This window comes from Prionailurus bengalensis, chromosome E2 (genome assembly GCF_016509475.1).
Source record: "Prionailurus bengalensis isolate Pbe53 chromosome E2, Fcat_Pben_1.1_paternal_pri, whole genome shotgun sequence".
Classification (NCBI taxonomy): Eukaryota; Metazoa; Chordata; class Mammalia; order Carnivora; family Felidae; genus Prionailurus; species Prionailurus bengalensis.
This window is the reverse complement of record NC_057352.1, coordinates 13469246-13487372: the sequence shown is the minus strand read 5'-3', so window position 1 is coordinate 13487372 and position 18127 is coordinate 13469246. Positions and strand designations below refer to the sequence as shown.

At 55.0% G+C, this 18127-nt stretch overlaps 1 protein-coding gene across 8 annotated transcripts in view; it reads left to right on the top strand.

Annotated features, from left to right (window-relative positions):
* The window catches only part of POU2F2 (POU class 2 homeobox 2), a 73628-nt gene that overhangs the window by 34617 nt on the left and 20884 nt on the right, over nucleotides 1-18127 (top strand). For 4 of the 8 annotated variants that reach the window (XM_043598767.1, XM_043598766.1, XM_043598775.1 and 1 more), the window contains exons 1-4: nucleotides 7336-7424; nucleotides 14558-14623; nucleotides 14728-14762; nucleotides 14902-14958. In XM_043598767.1, coding sequence (XP_043454702.1) covers nucleotides 7358-7424; nucleotides 14558-14623; nucleotides 14728-14762; nucleotides 14902-14958 — 225 coding nt within the window. In that variant the 5' untranslated portion in view covers nucleotides 7336-7357. Of the gene's footprint in view, nucleotides 1-7334; nucleotides 7425-14557; nucleotides 14624-14727; nucleotides 14763-14901; nucleotides 14959-18127 lie in introns of those variants that run through there. The other 4 variants (XM_043598772.1, XM_043598771.1, XM_043598773.1 and 1 more) reach the window with 3 other exon arrangements.

The window sequence follows — 18127 nt, the reverse complement described above, 5'->3', positions numbered from 1 at the left end:
CACAGACTTCTGTGAAGGTCTGCTTCTGTGGAGTGAGTTAGGGGCAGGTGGGGAGCAAATGATACTACAACGTGTATGAATTGGCCCCTGCCCACAGGAAGCGCAGTCATGTGGACGAATCATAAATGTACAACTTAATCAATCTTTATGGAGCGAACATCTGTGCAGACACCACTTAGGTGGGGATAAAGAAGGCCACCAGCACCCAGCAGCCCCCACCCCTGTGTGTCCCTTCTCCAAGACACCCCTCCCTCCCTCCCTCCCTCCCTGCTGGAAGTAACCACTGTTCCTCACTTTGGAGATAATCATTTCTTTGCTTTTCTTTTGTAGTTAGTCACCTATGTCTCATTTAATGCATTCTAATTTGAATTCAAAAAATGAATACAATCTCCTATAAAAGCCAAAACTGTAATAGAAAAGGTTAAAAGCTCTCTGCTTTCCCAGTTGGTCCCCTCACAAAAGGTAGCTGTCATTAGTTAGTTACCTTCAGACCTTTTTGTCTGCGTTTGTCAATTCTTGCACACCCATAGAAAAAGTATGGTGTGTTTTTTTTTGTAGCTGTTTTACGTGAATGATATTAATTTGTATAAATCCTTCTGCAGTTTGAGTTTTCACTTAACAGTGGCTTGGACAACCTTCTGTGTCCGTACCTGTATGTCTGTCTTGTTCTCTTTCATAACCGCATACTGGGGAGATGCGCATACTACTATAATTTACTTAGCCACTGTCCTATTGGTGGCATCTAGGTTGTTTCCGATTTTTCTCTACTTCAAACCTTGATGTGATGAACACTTCGTGAAATTTCTGAACTCCTTGACGGTGGCAAGTATTATGTTTAAAATTAGTGAAGTTCCTGTCATCCCATGTTACTGCCCCCATTTCACAGAGGAGGACCCTGAAGCTCAGAGAGGTGAATTCACTTGCCCAGGGTCACACAGCAAGTGAATGAAGGAACCCGTTTCCAAATCCTCATATGTCTGACTCCTAAACCAGTGCTTATATACACCGTATGGATAATTACAGTCTGCAGAGTGCGGGCCCCAACGCAACAAACATTCCTGGAGCCCTGGCAGTCTGCAGGCCCAGGGCTGGGCTCCTTCTCCACAGCAACAAATCTGATGCCGCCCTGCCCTCAAGCTCTGCCCTGTGGGGCAGCCTCCATGGGAAGTAATTACAATGCAGTGCCATTGGTGCTAAAGCCCAGAATGTTGCCTGGAGCTGTCAGAAGAGGAGGTCATTACTATTAATTGGGACTCTGGCAGAGTTAGAGAAGGCTTCCTGGGAGGGGAAATTTGAGCCAAGGCTGACAAAGGAGGCAGGAAGGCCAACCCAATGTGTTGAAGAAGGTGAGCTCTGAGGGCAAAGTAGCTGCAGAGGTTAGCAGAGGCCCTTACCCACTTGGGCTTGGAGAGCCAGCCTTGGACTTCATTCTGTGGGCTCTGGGAGCCCTGAGGGATTTACTCATTCAACAGAGAAAGTTGGAGCACCTACTGTGTGACAGGCACTGTCTCAGGTGTTGGGAATGTTACAGTGAACAAGACAAAAAAAAAAAAAAAAAAAAGACACCTGCTTTCAGAGAGCTTACATTTCACAGGGGTAACCAGACAGTAAAACAAGTTGACAGTAATTGAGTTCTAGAGAGTGCTACAATGAAAATGAAACCAGGTGATGGAAAGCAGACAGAGTAAGGGAGGGCCCCTCGGAGGAGGCAGCCTTTGAGTTGAGTTCTCAGGGACAAGAGGAATGGAAAGAGATGGGAACAGCATTCTAGGGGAGGGGTCAGCAAGGTCAAAGGCCCCAAGGTGGGGACAGACTTGGCTTCTTCCAGTGTGGCTGGGGTGCAGTGCTCTCCATGGGGAGAGGTGAAGTCTTTCAGGGCCCTGGAGGCCTTGATGGTGCAGGGGCCGGGCTTGTCTGAGGGGCAGAGGGGAGTTATTGGAGGGCTCCTGGACCAAGGACGATGGCCTTTGTGCTTCAGCCTTTGGACAGCTCCCTCCCTGCCCGTGGGACTGTCAGTGGCTTCCCACCTGCGGTCATGCTGGAAGAGTGGGAAGTCTGGGCTGGATTGGTGTGGACAGCATGGGGGTGGGGGGGGGGGTTCCTGGGTCAAGGGCGGTGCCTTGTCAGGGGAAGGCCCAGGGCCAGGCACCTGTTTCTTTAGCTTCCTTGGAAGCCCTGGTGGGTAGGTGTTGATGGATGCCAAGGACCCTGTTCTCAGGGGACCTACAATCTGAGAGACATATGCAAGCCAAGAGGAGGAGCAGTGAGCTCAGCACAGCAGTTCAGGCACAGGCTTTGGGATCAGGGAGACTGTGGGTGTGCCCTGGCCTAGCTGTGACTGTGGCCCTCACTTTCCCTCATTTCTTTAAAATGGGGATAACAAAAGTCCCTGATAAAAGGCAAGGAGTCAGTGAAATCCTGAGTATAGTCAACCAGGTCCTTCTTAGAATAAGCTGCAATACATTCCCTTTCTCTTCCTATATTTGTTGTGTAGCTAATTGATCCATCAGACTATCTTGCCCATTCTTGTTTCTTTCAAGCACAGAACGTTAGAGCTGGAAGAAGCTTTTGCGAGCTCCTTCAGCACACCTCCCACCTAGAGATGGGGAAACTGAGGCCCAGAGTGTGCCAGGGGCTGCCCTAGGCCACCAAATGGCCAGGTTAGAATGGGGATCTGCTTGGTCTTGTGACTTTTATCTTCTTTAAGTCATATCACAGTGCTTCTCAATTCCTTCTCAGTTGAGGTGAACTCCTGGGAATTCCGGCAGGTTTGGGAAATTGGTGTCAGGAGGCTGGAGGTGGTGCGACAAGAAATGTTGTGTCGATGTGAATTTATTAAGCATCTGCTGACTTCTCAGTCCATGGACTTACTGCTTCCGAGATGCTGCTTCCCGATCTTGTCCCCAGCACTGACCTGAGCATCTTCCCTCCCACTATCCATCTGTGACCCAGGCACTTGCCCATTCTTCCACTTGCAGGCCCACTAGAGTCCTGTAGAATCTCATGTGAAAGTGGACCCTCATGGCCTCAGCCTCCCTGTCATCTGGGTCTTTGTCCCAGCCTCCTCTCTGTTAATCCTACCTCTAGATTCCACCGCTAGCCTGTCCTCATGCTGTGGATCTCTCTTACACACACTATTCCTGCTCAAAAGTCTCCCACCTACAACATCAAATCCAGCCTAAGGCACGTATGGCGCCCTGCCCAAATCTTTCTCATCCCAGCTTGAGCTCTGCCTCCTCTCCAACCTTTCTGCAGTAGGAAAGGTACTCCTGTGCTCCTGGGTTTCATTCTTGACTCCTCCCTCCTCCCCCCCCACACCCTACCTTCAGCAAATCGCCAATTTCGTGGGGTCTACTCTCAAAATTGCTTCTAGGGACACCTGTTCCTTTCCTCCCCCACTGCCACCACGCTGGTCCCAGCCATTATCCCCTCCATCTCATGTGGGCACCACCCATTTCCCCACGGCCGACCTCCCACAGCAGCCCGAATCATCCACAAAAACATTTACAGAGCCACGTCACTTCCCTGCTCAAGACCCCCTCAGTGGCATCTCACTGTGCTTGCAGTAAAATCCAAAATGCTCACCTGGCCTGCAAGGCCCTGGGGTGTGGCCCTGCCTCCCCACCTTGTCTCCTATATCTTCCTTGTTCAGTCTGTACCAGCCAGTCGTGCCTCCCTTCCGCTCCTGGAATGGCTGTGTTGTTTGCTGCCATGTTGTTTGTGAGGAGGACAGCTCTGGGTTTGATTCCTGACTCTACCACTCACACGCTGTGTGACGTGTGGCAAGTGACTTCACCTCTCTGAGCTCCAATTCATCAGTAAAATGGGGATGATAATAGTCCTTACTTCCTCAGATTGTCGTGAAGATGGGAACCGCTGTATTGGCTCAAGTAGCACAGAATAGACAGTGACACTGCTGCTGCTGCTGTTGGTAATGATGATTGATGATGATGATGACGATGATGATGAAGGCAGCAAAGGAGAAATATTTTAAGTCCCTGGATGCTGGGTGCTCCTAAGCAGATCATAGGGTGGCTGCAGCTTGACCTTGACTTAGGGGCACTGGAGAAGCAGTTTTGAGGGCAAGGCCAAGGGTGAACAGGAAATGAAGGCTCAAGCCCAGAAACCAGGAAGGTGGGGGGAGAGGTGGGCAAGCAGTGCCCAGGGCAGGCCAAAGCTAGGTTTGGTCTGAGAGTAGCTGGGGCGCACTGGAGGATGGCATGACCCTGCAGCAGGACTAGCCAAACACCCCTCTGTCTCTGTGTCTGTCTGCCACTCCTCATCTTGTTTTCCTATGTGTTTGGGTCCCTAAGCCAGCTTTGCCTGACACCCCCCTGCCCCCAGAGGCTGCCCTGGCCTGGTCTCTGTTGAAGGCCGATGTGCTGAGATGCAGAGGAAGGTTGGTGTCAATGAATCACCAGTTCCTCTCCCGGCCCAGCTGTTGACTCAGTGTGGCCTGCAACCCAGTCTCCCTGTTTCCTGCTAAGCTGGGGGTCGGAGGGGCCTCTCTGAGCTCCCACACGCTGAGCCCTACAGATGAGGCAGCACTTGTGGAGAAAGACCCCTTGGGTCCCCACGCAGAGCAGGGATGTGTTGGGGGCTGAGTAGAGAGGTCGCCAGAGACAGCGGGAATCCCGAAAGAAGCCAGGGAACCAAGCCACAGAGAGGGTCCCCAGGGGCGACAGAGAGGAAGAGGCCATGGCTGGGGGCCCTGAGGGGTGAAGAATCCCGCTCTGCTGTCCCCGGTGGGCTGGCTGCTCCCCCCCTACCACTCCCCGCCGGGCCCCCGGGGGACCTCGCTCTAATAATGTATTTGATCGACTCGCCGGCCGCGTACAAGCGATTATTGTCTTGTCGGGAGTCAAACGTATCGATCCGGTGAGAAATATGAGCAGAGCAATGGGGCCCGCGTGTCAGTTACCAGCCCCGCTGGCCCTGGGGAGCCCCCTACGTCTCCTTTAATTACCGCTCAGCCCTGAGCCCAGCCTGGCCTCCCCTGCGCTGCCTCCCTCCCAGGCTCCCTGCACCCCGAGAGGCCCCCCACTGCTCCCCAGCTCCCACACCCTACCTGCCTCGCTCAACATGGCTTGAGGCCTCTTCTCTGGCCGAGAGGCCACTATCTGCCCTGCCTGGGCCTCCCATTCCTGGCTGCCAGGGCCTCCTCACCCAGTGGGCCCAAACGCTGCCCCTCTGTCCTCTCCCACCAGGCAGACGTCTCAGACCCATTCTCATTGGACTCCCTGACTCCAAGTCAGGGACTCAGTCAGCCTGGGAGGCAAGAGGGGTAGGGCGATCTCATCCCAAGGGGGAGTGCTTGAGCCCTTTCCTGGCTCCCCCACTCAGCTACAGACCTGAGAAGGCAGCGCCCGAAATGGGTGGTGCTTCTTTTCGTGCTCACCATAAGGGGCTGACACCCAGTCATGTCCAGAAAGCACGTACCTGACATGGATGACATTGACTGTGTCCGTGGCGGAGTATGGGGGTGGCTTGGTGAGGTTTTGGCCCCCCATAATGTCCTTATGACCTCATTTCCAACCTCCTCAAGACATAAATCCCAAATCCAAACAAAACCTGCTGTGCAAATGCAGCTTCAAGATGAGGCTCCGGTACCCCACTGCCGCCAGACCGCTATCGGGAAGGCCCTTGTGCACAGAAACCCTGCATCTGAAAGACAGAGAGGGGTGGGTGGACCAGGAGGCAGGAGGTCTGAGTTGAAGCTGGGTTGATGTCGTGTGGTCTGTGGATCTCCTCAGTGAAACGGTCTTTACGATACGGGGTGTTGTGGAGTGTCGGTAGTTGGGAACTGGCCCCTCTGTGTACAGATGTGAAAAACACTGGTCATTACCCTTGAGTGGGCCTGCCCGCTTGGGTGTGTCTGGATGCACAGGGCCTGTGTGCAGAAAGAAGGGCACCGGGGAAGGTCTGCCTGTGTGTTATATATCCCGAGTTAGTGTGCATGGGTGTGAATGTGGGCACACGTGGCCAGGAGGCGTGCCTGAGCACACATGTGTAGATATGCCCTCGTGCCCACAGGAGGGTGCCCAGGGGTTTCTGTACACAAGAGTTAGGGATGTTGGGTAGGGAGCCTAGGCACACAGAGGAGGGTTCCCGTGTGTCTGCGCGTGGACACATGTGTGTGAAGTGCCGGGGCTCATGTGTAGAAATACTTGAGTGTATGTATACGTTTGGGTGAGTCCAAGCGTCCGTGTGCGCGTGTGGCTTGGGAGTCCTCCTCTAGCGTGGGGCGCGGCGAGTCTCGCGGGGCCCAGGGCGGACAGGCGGCCTGTTTGGAGGCGCCAGGTGGCCTGACAGCCTCGGACCGGGCGCGGGGAAGAGGAAGAGGGCAGCGGGCTCGGCCGCGCCTTTGTCTGCGCCGCCGTGCGCTGGGAGTCCTGCGCCTTTGTGTGACCCTCGCAGGTGTGCGCGCAGGGGTGGGGGTGGGGGGGCGGGGAGGGGAGCGGAGGGAGGGGCTTCCTCCTCCGCAGCCGGCCCCTCCCTCCGGCCTATTGGCTGGGCGCTGCCGCCCTCTGGCGGGCGCGGAGGGAAATGCTGGGCCGGGAGCGCAGTTCGTGAAAGGCCAGCGGGCAGTCTGTCAGGGGACCCGGGGCTCCTCTCGCCCAAACCGCCTGGGGCGCCCGCATTTGTCCCTGGTGGACATCTTGGCACTCTGGGCCAAGCGGCCCCTCCCCTTCGCCCTCACAGCCACTGTCCCAGGGCACCGCTTCCTTCTCAGTGGACGGACGCCTCACCTGCGGGCAGGTGCGTGGCTGGGTACCTCCCTTTCCACAGCCTTGCGGGACACCCACCGCGAACGTCACTTACTGTGCTTCTTGGCTTCAATGCTTCTTGGCTCTGGGCCCTTGGGGAAGCCACCTCAGCTCTCAGGTCCTCAATCTTTTCGTCTGTAAAATGGGGCAAATAGTGATCATCTCAAGAGATGATGCCTGTCAGGTGCACCTGTCAAGTGTGGCATTGGGAAAGACCCCAAAAAACTTCTAGCCAGGGTTTAGTGTTGTTGTTGTTGTTGTTGTTGTTGTTGTTGTTATGGGCCCACCCTTTCTCCCAGACCCACATGCCCTGTTCCAGATGTGTTTGCCCTGGTGGAGGCCGCTGAAGGGCTGGGGCAGCTGTTGCAGGAACCTCCTGGAGACCCAGTGGGAGGATTCAGCTCCTCGAGGCTGTTGCCCTCCACCCCACTACCCCCACTGCCCCAACACACACATGATTTGGGGTCCACCGCCTCCTGAGGTGGGCCTTGGGGCCAGAGTATTTTCCCTTCTGAAGGGGGCGGACCCTGTGGTTTCCTCCCTGGGTGACTTCCGGCTGAGAGGGCTTGGCCCCCAGAGAGGGCGGGGAGATGACACAGTTGTTCCCCCAGCCCTGCGGGGCGGGCAGCACGGTTCACTCCAGCATGGGGGCTCCAGGTAAGGGGCCTGGGGCCAGCACCCGCTGCCGGCCCTGCCCTTCCTCCTTAGCTGTCTCCTCTGCACTTTCGCTCTGTACCTCAACAGCTCCCCCGCTCCCACCCTGGGTCCCCGCCCTCAGCTCTTCTTTCCCCTTCCCTTCCACTCCAGACACCTGGGGGCTTCTGTCCTCCCCCCACCTATCTCCGCTGCAGTGTTCTGAGGGCTCTAGGGGAGGGAGGATGGAGCCCAGTGTTGGTAGCAGGCTCTTATAAGGAGGACCAGTGGGTGAGGGCTGCGAAGGGCTGGGAACACTGAGCTGCAGGGCTTTTGGTATGTGCGTTTCTGTGCGTGGATATGTGAGTGGTGGTTCTGAGTCCTCTGAGTGTGACTCATGTGTCTGTGTGTGAGGGTCTGTTGTGTGTGGCACTGTGGGCTAGCCTTGGCAATGACCTCTTGGCTCACTGCCTCACTTCATTTGTCCAGATATCACCTCCTCAGGGAGGCCTTCCCTGATCTCCCCATCTGACTTGGCAACCAATCCCACCATTCTCGGACCCCTTGCCCTGCTCTGTCTTTTCTTTATGGCACTTATCACCACGCAAAAATGTATTATGTGTCAGCTGACTGAGTGAATGTTGTGTGCCGGGCACCCTACAAGGTGATTTGTATTTGTTGGCTCCTTTGGTGAAATGTGTCTATCTCTGCATAATGATAGCTATCTCTCAGCAGTGCTGACGGGAGAGTTAAATGAGGTAATACGTGTAAATGCTTAACACGGTGCCTGGAACACAGCAAGCATCAGTACTTGGTGATTGTTTCATTTGTGGCCATGTAAGCATGACTGTCGGCTTGTGTCACATTTGCGAGTGTCCGTGGGGATGGGTCTTGATTTGGCATGTGCCATCCTATGCACATCAGTGTATGTGCAGGTATCCCTGTGGCAATTCAGCAACGTGTATTTATTGAGCACTTTCATGTTGGGTGTTGGAAACACAACGGAAACAGGTCTGTCCTCCTGGAGTTCCCAGTGAGAGAGATGGACCTGTTGCCAGAAAGCGGAGGGAGCACAGGCAGAGGGGTCGGAGGCACGGGGAACTGTGGGAGCCCAGAAGACTTGCCCAGCTGGGCCAGTGGGGTGTCAGAGAGGGCTTCCTGGAGGAGGGGATGTCTGGGCTGAGATGTGAAGGATGAGTGGGTATGAGCAAGGCAAAGGAGGTGAGGGAGGGGGTTGACGTGGAGGGAAGACAACTTGCAGGATGGCACATGATTATTTATCGGGGTGACTCTATGTGCAATTATGTATATGTGTGGGTGCACGTGCAGTGTAGATGCAGAGCTCCGAGCTCTGCTCCACCACTGACTCCTCCCTGTCTGGGGTTGAATGGGGGCCTCGTGTGTGCTAGGTACTGAGTTAGACCCCCTACTTGGGATCTCTCACAGAACTGCCCTGCCTGGGAGGCCCGCCTGGGTTCCCTGCCTGGACATGAATGAATACACTGCGTGGCCTTGGCCAGATCACTTGGCCTGCCTGAGCTCAGGGTTTGGGAGTCCCCCCTGGCCATCTCCCAGGATGAGCTGATTCTAGGCATGTGAGTGTCTACACGTATGTGTGTATGTCTGTCTGAGTGACCTGGGTATGGATATGTATGCACACCTGTGTGTGTCTGTGTGTCTATCTGTGTATCTGTCTGTGAGTGACTCTGGATGTATGAGTGTGTGCACATCTGTGTGTATCTGAGTAACTCTGTGTGTGTGTGTGTGTGTGTGTGTGTGTGTGTGTGTGTGTGTGTAAACGCAGGTGTGCATGCGCATGTCTGGGTGTGTGTTTTGCATATCTACCCATGTCATTGTGTCTGGGCATATGTCTTCTCTACAAACATCCCGACCCAGGATCTCTGCACACCTGTCCCTGTGTGTGTCTGCATGATCTCTATCCTTGTCTGGGGCCCTGCCTGGCTGAGGCTGTGGTGTGTGTGTTCCGTGGCACAGCTGTGGGGCCACCTCTCTTGTTGTGTCTGCTGCCTGTATCTCCATCCTTCCCTCCTGACAGCTCAGAAGTGTTCACTCCCTTGAGGCCGCTCGCTCGGGGACAGACATGGGGTGGTGGTGGGGGGGGAGGTGCGGTGCTGCTCCTACGGAGGCAGGGACTGGGCCAGCTGGGCCCACAGAGGTTCCCGGCAGCGCAAACCCTGCCCACAGGGGCTCCCAGGCCACAGCCTTGATTGAAGCCGGCTGTGAAGGCAGGAGACCCAGGGGACAGGCCAAGAGGGGCCAGGAGGGGTGAGGGGCAGCCCTTGGGCCCTCTATATTTAGCCCCATTTTCGGTAAGTGCTAACGAGAAGCTGGCCCAAGTCTGCTAAAACCGGCTGGGGGAAATGCAGAGGAGAAGTGAAAGTCCGGAGAGGGAGGGGTAAGGGAGGGGTGGGGAGGGCGGAGGGGACCCAGAGTCCCAGGCCTGAGGCAGTGGGGCAAGCGAGTGTGACCCCAAGGGTGTGGGTAGCCCTGGGTGTGTCTGACCCCAGGATGGTAGGATTCAAGGGGCCCGCTAGGATTCTGCATCGCTTTTTCCTGCCTGGTCCTCTAAAGAGTGACACACTGCCAGGGATGAGAGAAGGGAGGGGTGGCTATGGCATATAACCAAGCAGCCTTTCTGTGTGAATGAGGCTTTGAGATGGATTTTGGAAGGTGCAGGGAGCTGGAGCATATTAGAATCACCTGGTGAAGGTGGCGGTGGCGGTGGCGGTGGGGGCTTTTCAAAATCCAGATGCCCCGGTCTTACCTTGTCCCAGTGAAAGCAGAGTGTCTGAGTGGGAATAGGCGTCAGTATTTCTCCAGAGCCGGGAGAGAGGGGCCTGGGCCGAGGCTGATAGCCTGCAGGATGGGCGCCTCAGCGGGCCTCTTAAGGGGATTGCCAATGTCCTAGAGTGTTAAGGCATCATTTGGCTTTGGATCTGTGGTGGAAATGGAGTCCCCTATTCATGCTTGGTGGGGATGATTCTATGAAACCCTTTTCTCAGATTGGGCTCTGATGGGGGAGGAAAGAAAAGCGAGACAGGCTTGGGTGAAGGGCGACACTGGCCATTTTGCCGTCAGCCCAGCCAAATGCTGTGGGGGTGCCCGGCTGTGTGGGAGTCAGGGTCGGGGAAGAATTAGGGACAACTATGGAAACAGAGTGGTGGAGATTTCTCCTTAAGCCATCTTTGCCTCCTCAGCCACTGTCCCTGCAGAGGAGATGTTACCTTAAAGGTTTAGGTGGGAGTTGCTTGGGGATTGGGGCTCAAGGTCAAGGTGGCAGGTGGCAGCAGGGAGAAAGGCTTGTCTGGGTCAGGATTGGGTCCTGGCCTGTCGGAGATTCTTGCATGCATTAGTGTTGTTATGACACCAGCCTGGGCTCTAAGGAGTTCACAGTTTGGGGCAAGGTGAGGCCATTGCCCAGGGAGTCAGGGTGTGTTAGGGGCACGGGGTTCTCAGACAAGAGACACCAACCACCTGAGGAGGCATGGAGGACCTCACAGAGGAGGTGACGTGTGAGCTGGGACCTTAAAGAGGAGCAGGGGTTTGCTCTTAGAGAAGAAAAGGTCACCAGGTGGGGGAAGAGCAGAGCCAAAAGCCTGGAGCAATGGGGGAGATCAGGGCCTCGGGCCCCCCTTGTTCACTCGACCCACACGTCCTGGGCTGGGCAGTGTTGGGGACCCCAAGATGAGTCAGACCTGCCCTCAAGGGGTTCCCAGTCTGATGGGGGAGACCTGTTGGGGCCCAGATGGCTACAGCCTCTAGGACAGTCACAAGGGGAGATGCTGGGCCAGCAGGAGCCAGGGTGGAGGAAGCCACCGCCATAGACGACAGAACCTGTTCAGGGTCCTGAAGGATGAGTAGGAGGTCGCCAGGTGGCCAGAGTAAGGAACAGCCTTCCAGGCAGAGGGACCAGCCCACACCAAGGCCTCAGGAAATGTGTTAAATGGCAGAGGGACAACAGAACAGAGGCAGGAACAAGTAAGAGAGAGAGGTGCAGGGAGGGACGTTCGGCCAACATTTATAACCCATTCTTCTAAGCTGGGTGATGCCAGGGACCCAGCAGTGAGTCAGACCCGGCCTGCCTGCCCTCTGGTCTGGTGGGAAAGGACTAAGACACAGAAGGTCACAGCCCTGTGGGCTCAGGGCTAGGACAGTGGGAAGGCATGACCGTGGGAGGCTGTATCATTTTCCCAGGGCTGCCATAATGGGGTACTGCAGATGGGGTGGCTTAAACAACAGAAATTCATTTTCTTGAAATCTGGAAGCTGAAAGTCCAAGGTCAAGGTGTCAGTGGGGTTGCTTTCCTCTGAGGCTTCTCTCTTTGGCTTGGGATGCCCATCTTCTCCCTGTGTCCTCACATGGTCTTTTTCCTGTGCATCTGTGTCCCAATATCTACCTCTCATGAGGACACCAGTCATATTGGATTAAGGCCCACCCTAATGGTCTCATTTAACTTAATTACCTCTTTAAAGACCCTATCTGGGCTTTTCTTGAGGAGATAGGGAGCTGTGGAAAGGTTCAGGGCCAGGTTGTAGGCAGGATCTCCCTGGGGAAAGATGGACGACACTAGTTGGAAGGAGGGGCCAGGAAAGGGGGTTGGGGCAGGGGTTTCAGGGATGCTAGACGGGGTGGGATGCCGGACCACGCTAGCATTAGCAGTTGCCTGGAGCTGGGCCAAGTTCAGGGCCATTTAGAGGCAGGGTTAGGCTGGACCTCTGCCTTTGATATCTCAGAGTCAGGAGTGGGGTCTCCGCGCCTGGCACCAGCACCTGCTGCGTCCTCCTGTGTCTCTCAAGATCATTATCCACTCATGCCCCTCCTAGTGCCTGGAAATAGGACCTGAGCTCCCGTGGCATCCTGGGCACCTGTTCCCCACACCTCCTTCACCAACCTATGCCTTAGTAGGACTGTGTACTCATTTGTTTGTTTGTTTGTTTTAGCTTTTAATTTTTTTTCTTTTTTGTGTGTGAAAACATACATACAATAAAGTGCTCAAATTTTAAGGGTGCAGCTTGATGAATTTTTACATATGTATAGATAGAATCACAGAGCCACCCGACAGATCATGATACGGCACATTTCCAACCCTCTGCAGGCTTCCCCACACCCTTTCCCCGTCAGCATCCCCCCAAAGGTACCCATAATCTGACCTTGGTCACCTGATATCATCTGGCCTGTTTTCTGAGCTTCCCGTAACTGGAATCCTACTGTCTGTCTGCTTTTGTGTCTGATGTCTTTTCCTTGGTGTCATGCCTGCAAGATTCAGCAGTGCGTGTGATTCAGGAGCGTGTTCTTTCTCTTGCGGTGGAGTGTTTCGTTGTATGGGCATACCACATTGTGTTGATCCACTGACGGGCCCTTGGGTTGTTGCCAGTTTGGGGTCATTTCGAAAGGGTTGCTGGGTACATGTGCCCATGGGCCTGGTGGGCAGGATGCCCCTCTCTCTCACATGGACACTTGGGAGTGGATGTGCTGGGTCCTGGTGGGGGGGCGCCTCCCCAGCTTTCCTGAATTGTGCTTATATCGATTCACACTCCCACCAGCAGTGTGTGACCTGGCTTTTTAATCAGGAATTTTAAAGCCGAGCAGCGTTTCATGTCAAGTAACCCTCAATTGCAAAATTCCTGGACATTTTTTTTTTTTCAGTTGCTGAGGATGTCCTAGCTACTGTAGCTGGCCTTTTTAAAATACCTTGGGTGCAGAACCCACTTGAGTTGGACAGCCCCTTTGATAGGGTGGCATCGTGTTTTAAGGCAGGGGGGTGTGGAGTGAGTTGTGGGGGAGACCTGCTAGTCAGATTCAGGGTCAGGAGAAAGGTCTGAGGTCAAGCTGGGAGTCAAGGTCAGATGAAGGACTCGGACCATCGGGATAGGAGTTGGGATTCAGGATGGGTAAGGGGATCGAGAACGGATAGGGCAGAAGCCCAGGTTTATGTAGGGTCTACCCGGGTTGGGTTTCCAGTCAGTGTCAGTCAGGGTGAACTTGAATAGGGGTGACAGCTGGAGATGAGGTGGGCGGAAGTCACAGTGGGGTGTTGGCGGGACGGGGGGGGGGGGGTCCAGTAGACCATAGCAGTCCTGATTAGAAGCGTGAACCCTGGAGTCATGCAGACAGGTGTCCAGTCAGGGCGCCTCTGCTGTCTCACTGGGCTCTTGGGCCCTCACTTTCCTCGTCTATAAAATGGGGGTAATATCAGCACCAACTGTTACTGTGAGCCCTGAATCATCCTTAACACTGTGCTTAGCACTGGTAAACGATCACCTTTCCATTGCCAGCATCAGAGTGTTGTGAGGACAGAGCATCGCTTTGCCTCCATTGCTTTCTGTCCCCGGTGCTAGCTTGCTGCCTGTCACCTCCTGTCATTTCCTGGGTTTATGGGACTGTAGAATGGGATCGCATTTGCACAGTGGGACACCCAGGCTGGATTGGGGTGTGCAGTTGGGATTCAAGGCTGAAGTCCAGGTGAGGCCTAGGATTAAGTCCAAGGACCAGGTCAGGGGCAGAGCCAGATGCAGTTGGAGTCAGTCGGAGTTCAGAGGTCAGAATGGGGCTGCTGGGCCCCGCGTGCCGAATGCGAGAAGGGAGGCCAGGAGCGGGAGGCCGGGCGGGAGTGAGGTGTGGACGGGAACGTTGTGGGCTGGAGGAGGGGCAGAGATCAGAAGACTCACTCCTTTGGGGACGCTGCAGTGCTTCACACCCCCAGGCCCCACTCAGAGTGGAAAACATGTCTCACCCGAAACCTGGTGAGGCAGGACGGGCGCGCCTCGGGAGGAGGCCCAAGGTTGACTCGCTCCTGTGGAACATCACCCACCTCCTCCTGGGCACCGAAGCCTTCTCACGACCACCGGCTACCTCCCACCCCGCCCCAGGCCTCACGGGAGGTGGCCCTCCCTGTGCCACCTTCTGCAGGGGTGAAAAGGATCAGGCAAGACCCCCAAGGCCTGAAGGCCCTTTCTTGTCCTGCCAGAGGAGGGCAGAGGCCCAGTAAGGAGGGCATGCCTCCTCAAAGAGGCACTTGCAAGGTGGCAGGGGGTGCGGGGGATTTGGGGAGAGGCTGGGGTGGTGCTGGAGGGGGGGCCCCGAGAGCCCTCCTGGCTTCCCCCCTCACCCCACTTACATGCCTCTTCTGTCCCCAGAAATAAGAATGTCTAAGCCCCTGGAGGCCGAGAAGCAAGGTCTGGACTCCCCGGCAGAGCACACAGGTGGGTGGGGAGGGGAGCAGAGAGAGCAGAAGTCCCGCATGGTGGGGGAGCTGCGGGGATGTGGGGGGCACAGGTGACACCTCACTCTTTCCCTCTTGTTGCAGACACTGAAAGAAATGGACCAGACACTAACCATCAGGTCCGGAGGGAGTGGATGGGCAGGAGGGGTGGGGAGGGGGAGAAGGGAACAGAGGTGGCCCCTGTGGGCGAGGGGCGGGGTGTCAGAAGCTGCTTCATCTCATTCGTCCCATTCCCCCAACCCAACTTTTTCTTCACAGAACCCGCAGAATAAGACCTCCCCGTTCTCCGTGTCCCCAACTGGCCCCAGCACCAAGGTAAGCACCTATCAGAACCGCCAGGATGGGGGAACCGGGAGGGTGTCCTGTCATGGGTGGTGGTTGGTATCGGGGACGGGGTCCCACGCACCTTTGTGGGCCTGGGGCCTGAAGGGCACGGAGCCCCAGTAACTCGGTGACAAGGCTCCTCTGGCTCCTTCTCACACTCAGGCTCCCGCCCCAGGCCTGTGACTCACCCAGGCTCCTTCCCCTTCCCTGGGGGGGTGGGGGTGGCCAGGGAAATCCCCCCCAGAGCCCCAGGGCGATGAACAACAGGAAGCTGAGGCCCCGCCCCCATCCCAACTTCCCTGACAGGGGCCTGCCCCACCCCAGCCCCCCAACACATACATTCAGGGGCCAGCCAATGGAGGAGGGTAAGGGGGGGGCAGACCCAGTAAGAATGGCTAAGGATGATGGGGTATCTGGACATGGCCAGACAGAACAAATCCCTAATCCACATGGGGCCCTGCCTGCTGCTGGGCATCGTTGGGCTTCCTGAGGTGTCTGGGGCCCAGGTCTCCACGCTCCAGCCCGGTGGAGGCAGCCGCAGGTCCAGAGGCCTGAAGGCAGCATGGAGGGCACGCGCCGGGTGGTCCTCGGAAGGACTGCTGACCCTGGCCAAAGGTAGCAGAGGGATGGCATTGGGAGCCGAGAGCTGCTCTGTGACCATGGGAAAATCACTGCCCACCCCCCGCCACCGCTGGGCTTCTCAGTTTCCTTTTCTCTAACATGGGGGCTATCAGATTGGATGGGCTCTGGGGCCCTGGGTGCAGCTTAGTGGGTGGGTATCTCGTGCTGAGTGAGTTGGACAGGGCCCAGGGGAGAAGGGGTCTGGCTCTGGCCTCCTTCCCTCTGGTCTCGGGCACAGTTCTGGCCTTAGCTCTTGGAGCAGAGCGTATGTCCATTACCCCCACCCTCTCCTTCCCCAGCTGCATTTTTTGCAGCCTCTCCTAGTCCCACCGCAGCCCTGCTTCTCCATGGGGAAACCAGTGGGGCCCTGGGAAGGAAGGATTCTCGCGGCTCTTCCCCAGCCTGGACCCTGGTTCCCGGAGAAAGCCCGAGGCGGAGAGGGCTTTGGCCTCTGACTCCAGGCCTCTGTCCACACTACGTCCTGTTCTCCATCTCACTCGGCCTCTTCTGTGTTAGTCTTTCCCCAACTTCAGTGATTCATGTGCTCCCATCACGATTTCAGACACATCCATACACCACTGTGTACCATTACTTACATCACAATTTTGTTAATTGGCTTCATTTAAAAAAATATTTTATTATGGAAAATGTGAAGCAGATAACAAAGGAGGGAAAAAAAAAGAGTAGCATGAAAATAACCCCCCAGGTACCCATCAATCAGCTTCAACAATTTTCAGCTCATGAACTGGCTTGCTTTTTCAACAGCTGAAATACATTTTTTTTAGCGGAAATTTCATGAATGGAAAACCAGAATCACTTGCCATGGAAATAAATACAGTGATTAAAAAAAATTTTTTTTTTATGTTTATTTGTTTTTGAGAGAGAGACAGAGCGTGAGCAAAGGAGGGGCAGAGAGAGAGGGAGACACAGAATGCAAAGCAGGCTCCAGGCTCTGGGCTGTCAGCACAGAGCCAAACGCGAGGCTTGAACCCACGGACAATGAGATCATGACCTGAGCCGAAGTCGGATGCTTAACCGACTGAGCCCTCCAGGGACCCCAGTGATTTTTTTTTTAAAGTAATATCCACGCTCAATGTGGGGCTTGAACTCATGACCCCAAGATCAAGACTCAGTGTCTTTTGACTGAGCCAGCCAGGTGCCCAATACAATGATTATTAAAATGTACCCAGAGACTCTTGCCTGTCAGGTGTAAGCCTGAGGGCTTTCCTTCTTTCCTTAAAAAGGGAGATGAGTCGTGCTGGGGACAAGGCCTTAGAGCCATCCTAGCACCTAATGGGGACTTTCTCAAGAGAACCAGAAGCAATGAATGAAAGAAACCTGAAAGAGGACCAATATTCTTACCATGTTGGTGTGGGTTTTTTGTTTTTTTTGTTTTTTTGTTTTTTTAACATTTAATTAAAATGTGACATACACAGAGATCTTCAATGTATGGCTCTGTGGATTTTCACAAACTGAACACCCATGCAGCCAGCACCAGATCAAGAAGCAGAACATGATCAGACTTCCAGAGGCCCTTGATTCCCTGCCGGGGACGGCCACTGGCCTGGCTTCTAACACTCACGGTGGTTTGATGCATCTCGGCGCCCCTTAAACTTCCTGACCTTTGTATCCGTACCCTGGGACACTCCACTCACCCTCTGTTATTTGGCCTTTTCCCCGACCTCTGTCTGTCTCAGTCTGCATTCCAAATGCCACACCCGTGTCAAGCTGTTGGGTCACCTCGCAGCAGTTGCTTTCCCTCTCTGGACTCCCTTTTGCAAAATGCTGCTGGGCCATTGGGCTGAAGGATTAGGGATCATCCTTTCAGCCCGGTGTCCCCTCTGGGCCTGAGCGTGTGATTCTTCAAGGCATACCTCCTCCTACCCCCACACGTCCTTTACCAACAGCCCAATCAGGCAAGTCCACCGTGGTCTGGCTTTCTGTCTAGGAGAGGAGGAAGGCCAGGACTGTGTCGGTCTGTCCTATGCGTTTGATGCGAGAGGCATCCACATCCTACACCGAGATGAAGGAGGGGCTCAGTGGACTCCTGGAGTGGAGGCTGAAAGGTGGCAGCATCTGGGCCACATCTGGCCCTCATACGTGCTTTGCTGGTCTTGCCAGCAATTTTGGTTTGTTTTTAGTTTTTTTTTTTTTTTTTGGTTTTGCTTTAGATTTTATCTATCTATCTATCTATCTATCTATTTATTTTTATTTTAGAGCGAGAGCACAAGCAGGGGGGAGGGGCAGAGAGAGAGAGAGAGAGAGGGAGAGAGAGAGAATCCCAAGCAGGCTCTGCACAACAGCAGAGTACCGATGGGATCATGACCTGAGCCGAAATCGGGAGTCAGACGCTCAACCCCCTGAGCCACCCAGGCGCCCTGTGTTTTTGTTCTCGATTTTAAAATGAGTGATTGGTGGGAACAGAGCGGGAGCTGGGCAAGCTTCTCCTTCGGGAGGGCTGCACACCCTGCCAGCGTACCCCATCCTCATCTGTCCGGGTCACCCATTTGCACTGTCTGCCTGTTTCCACACTCGTTTG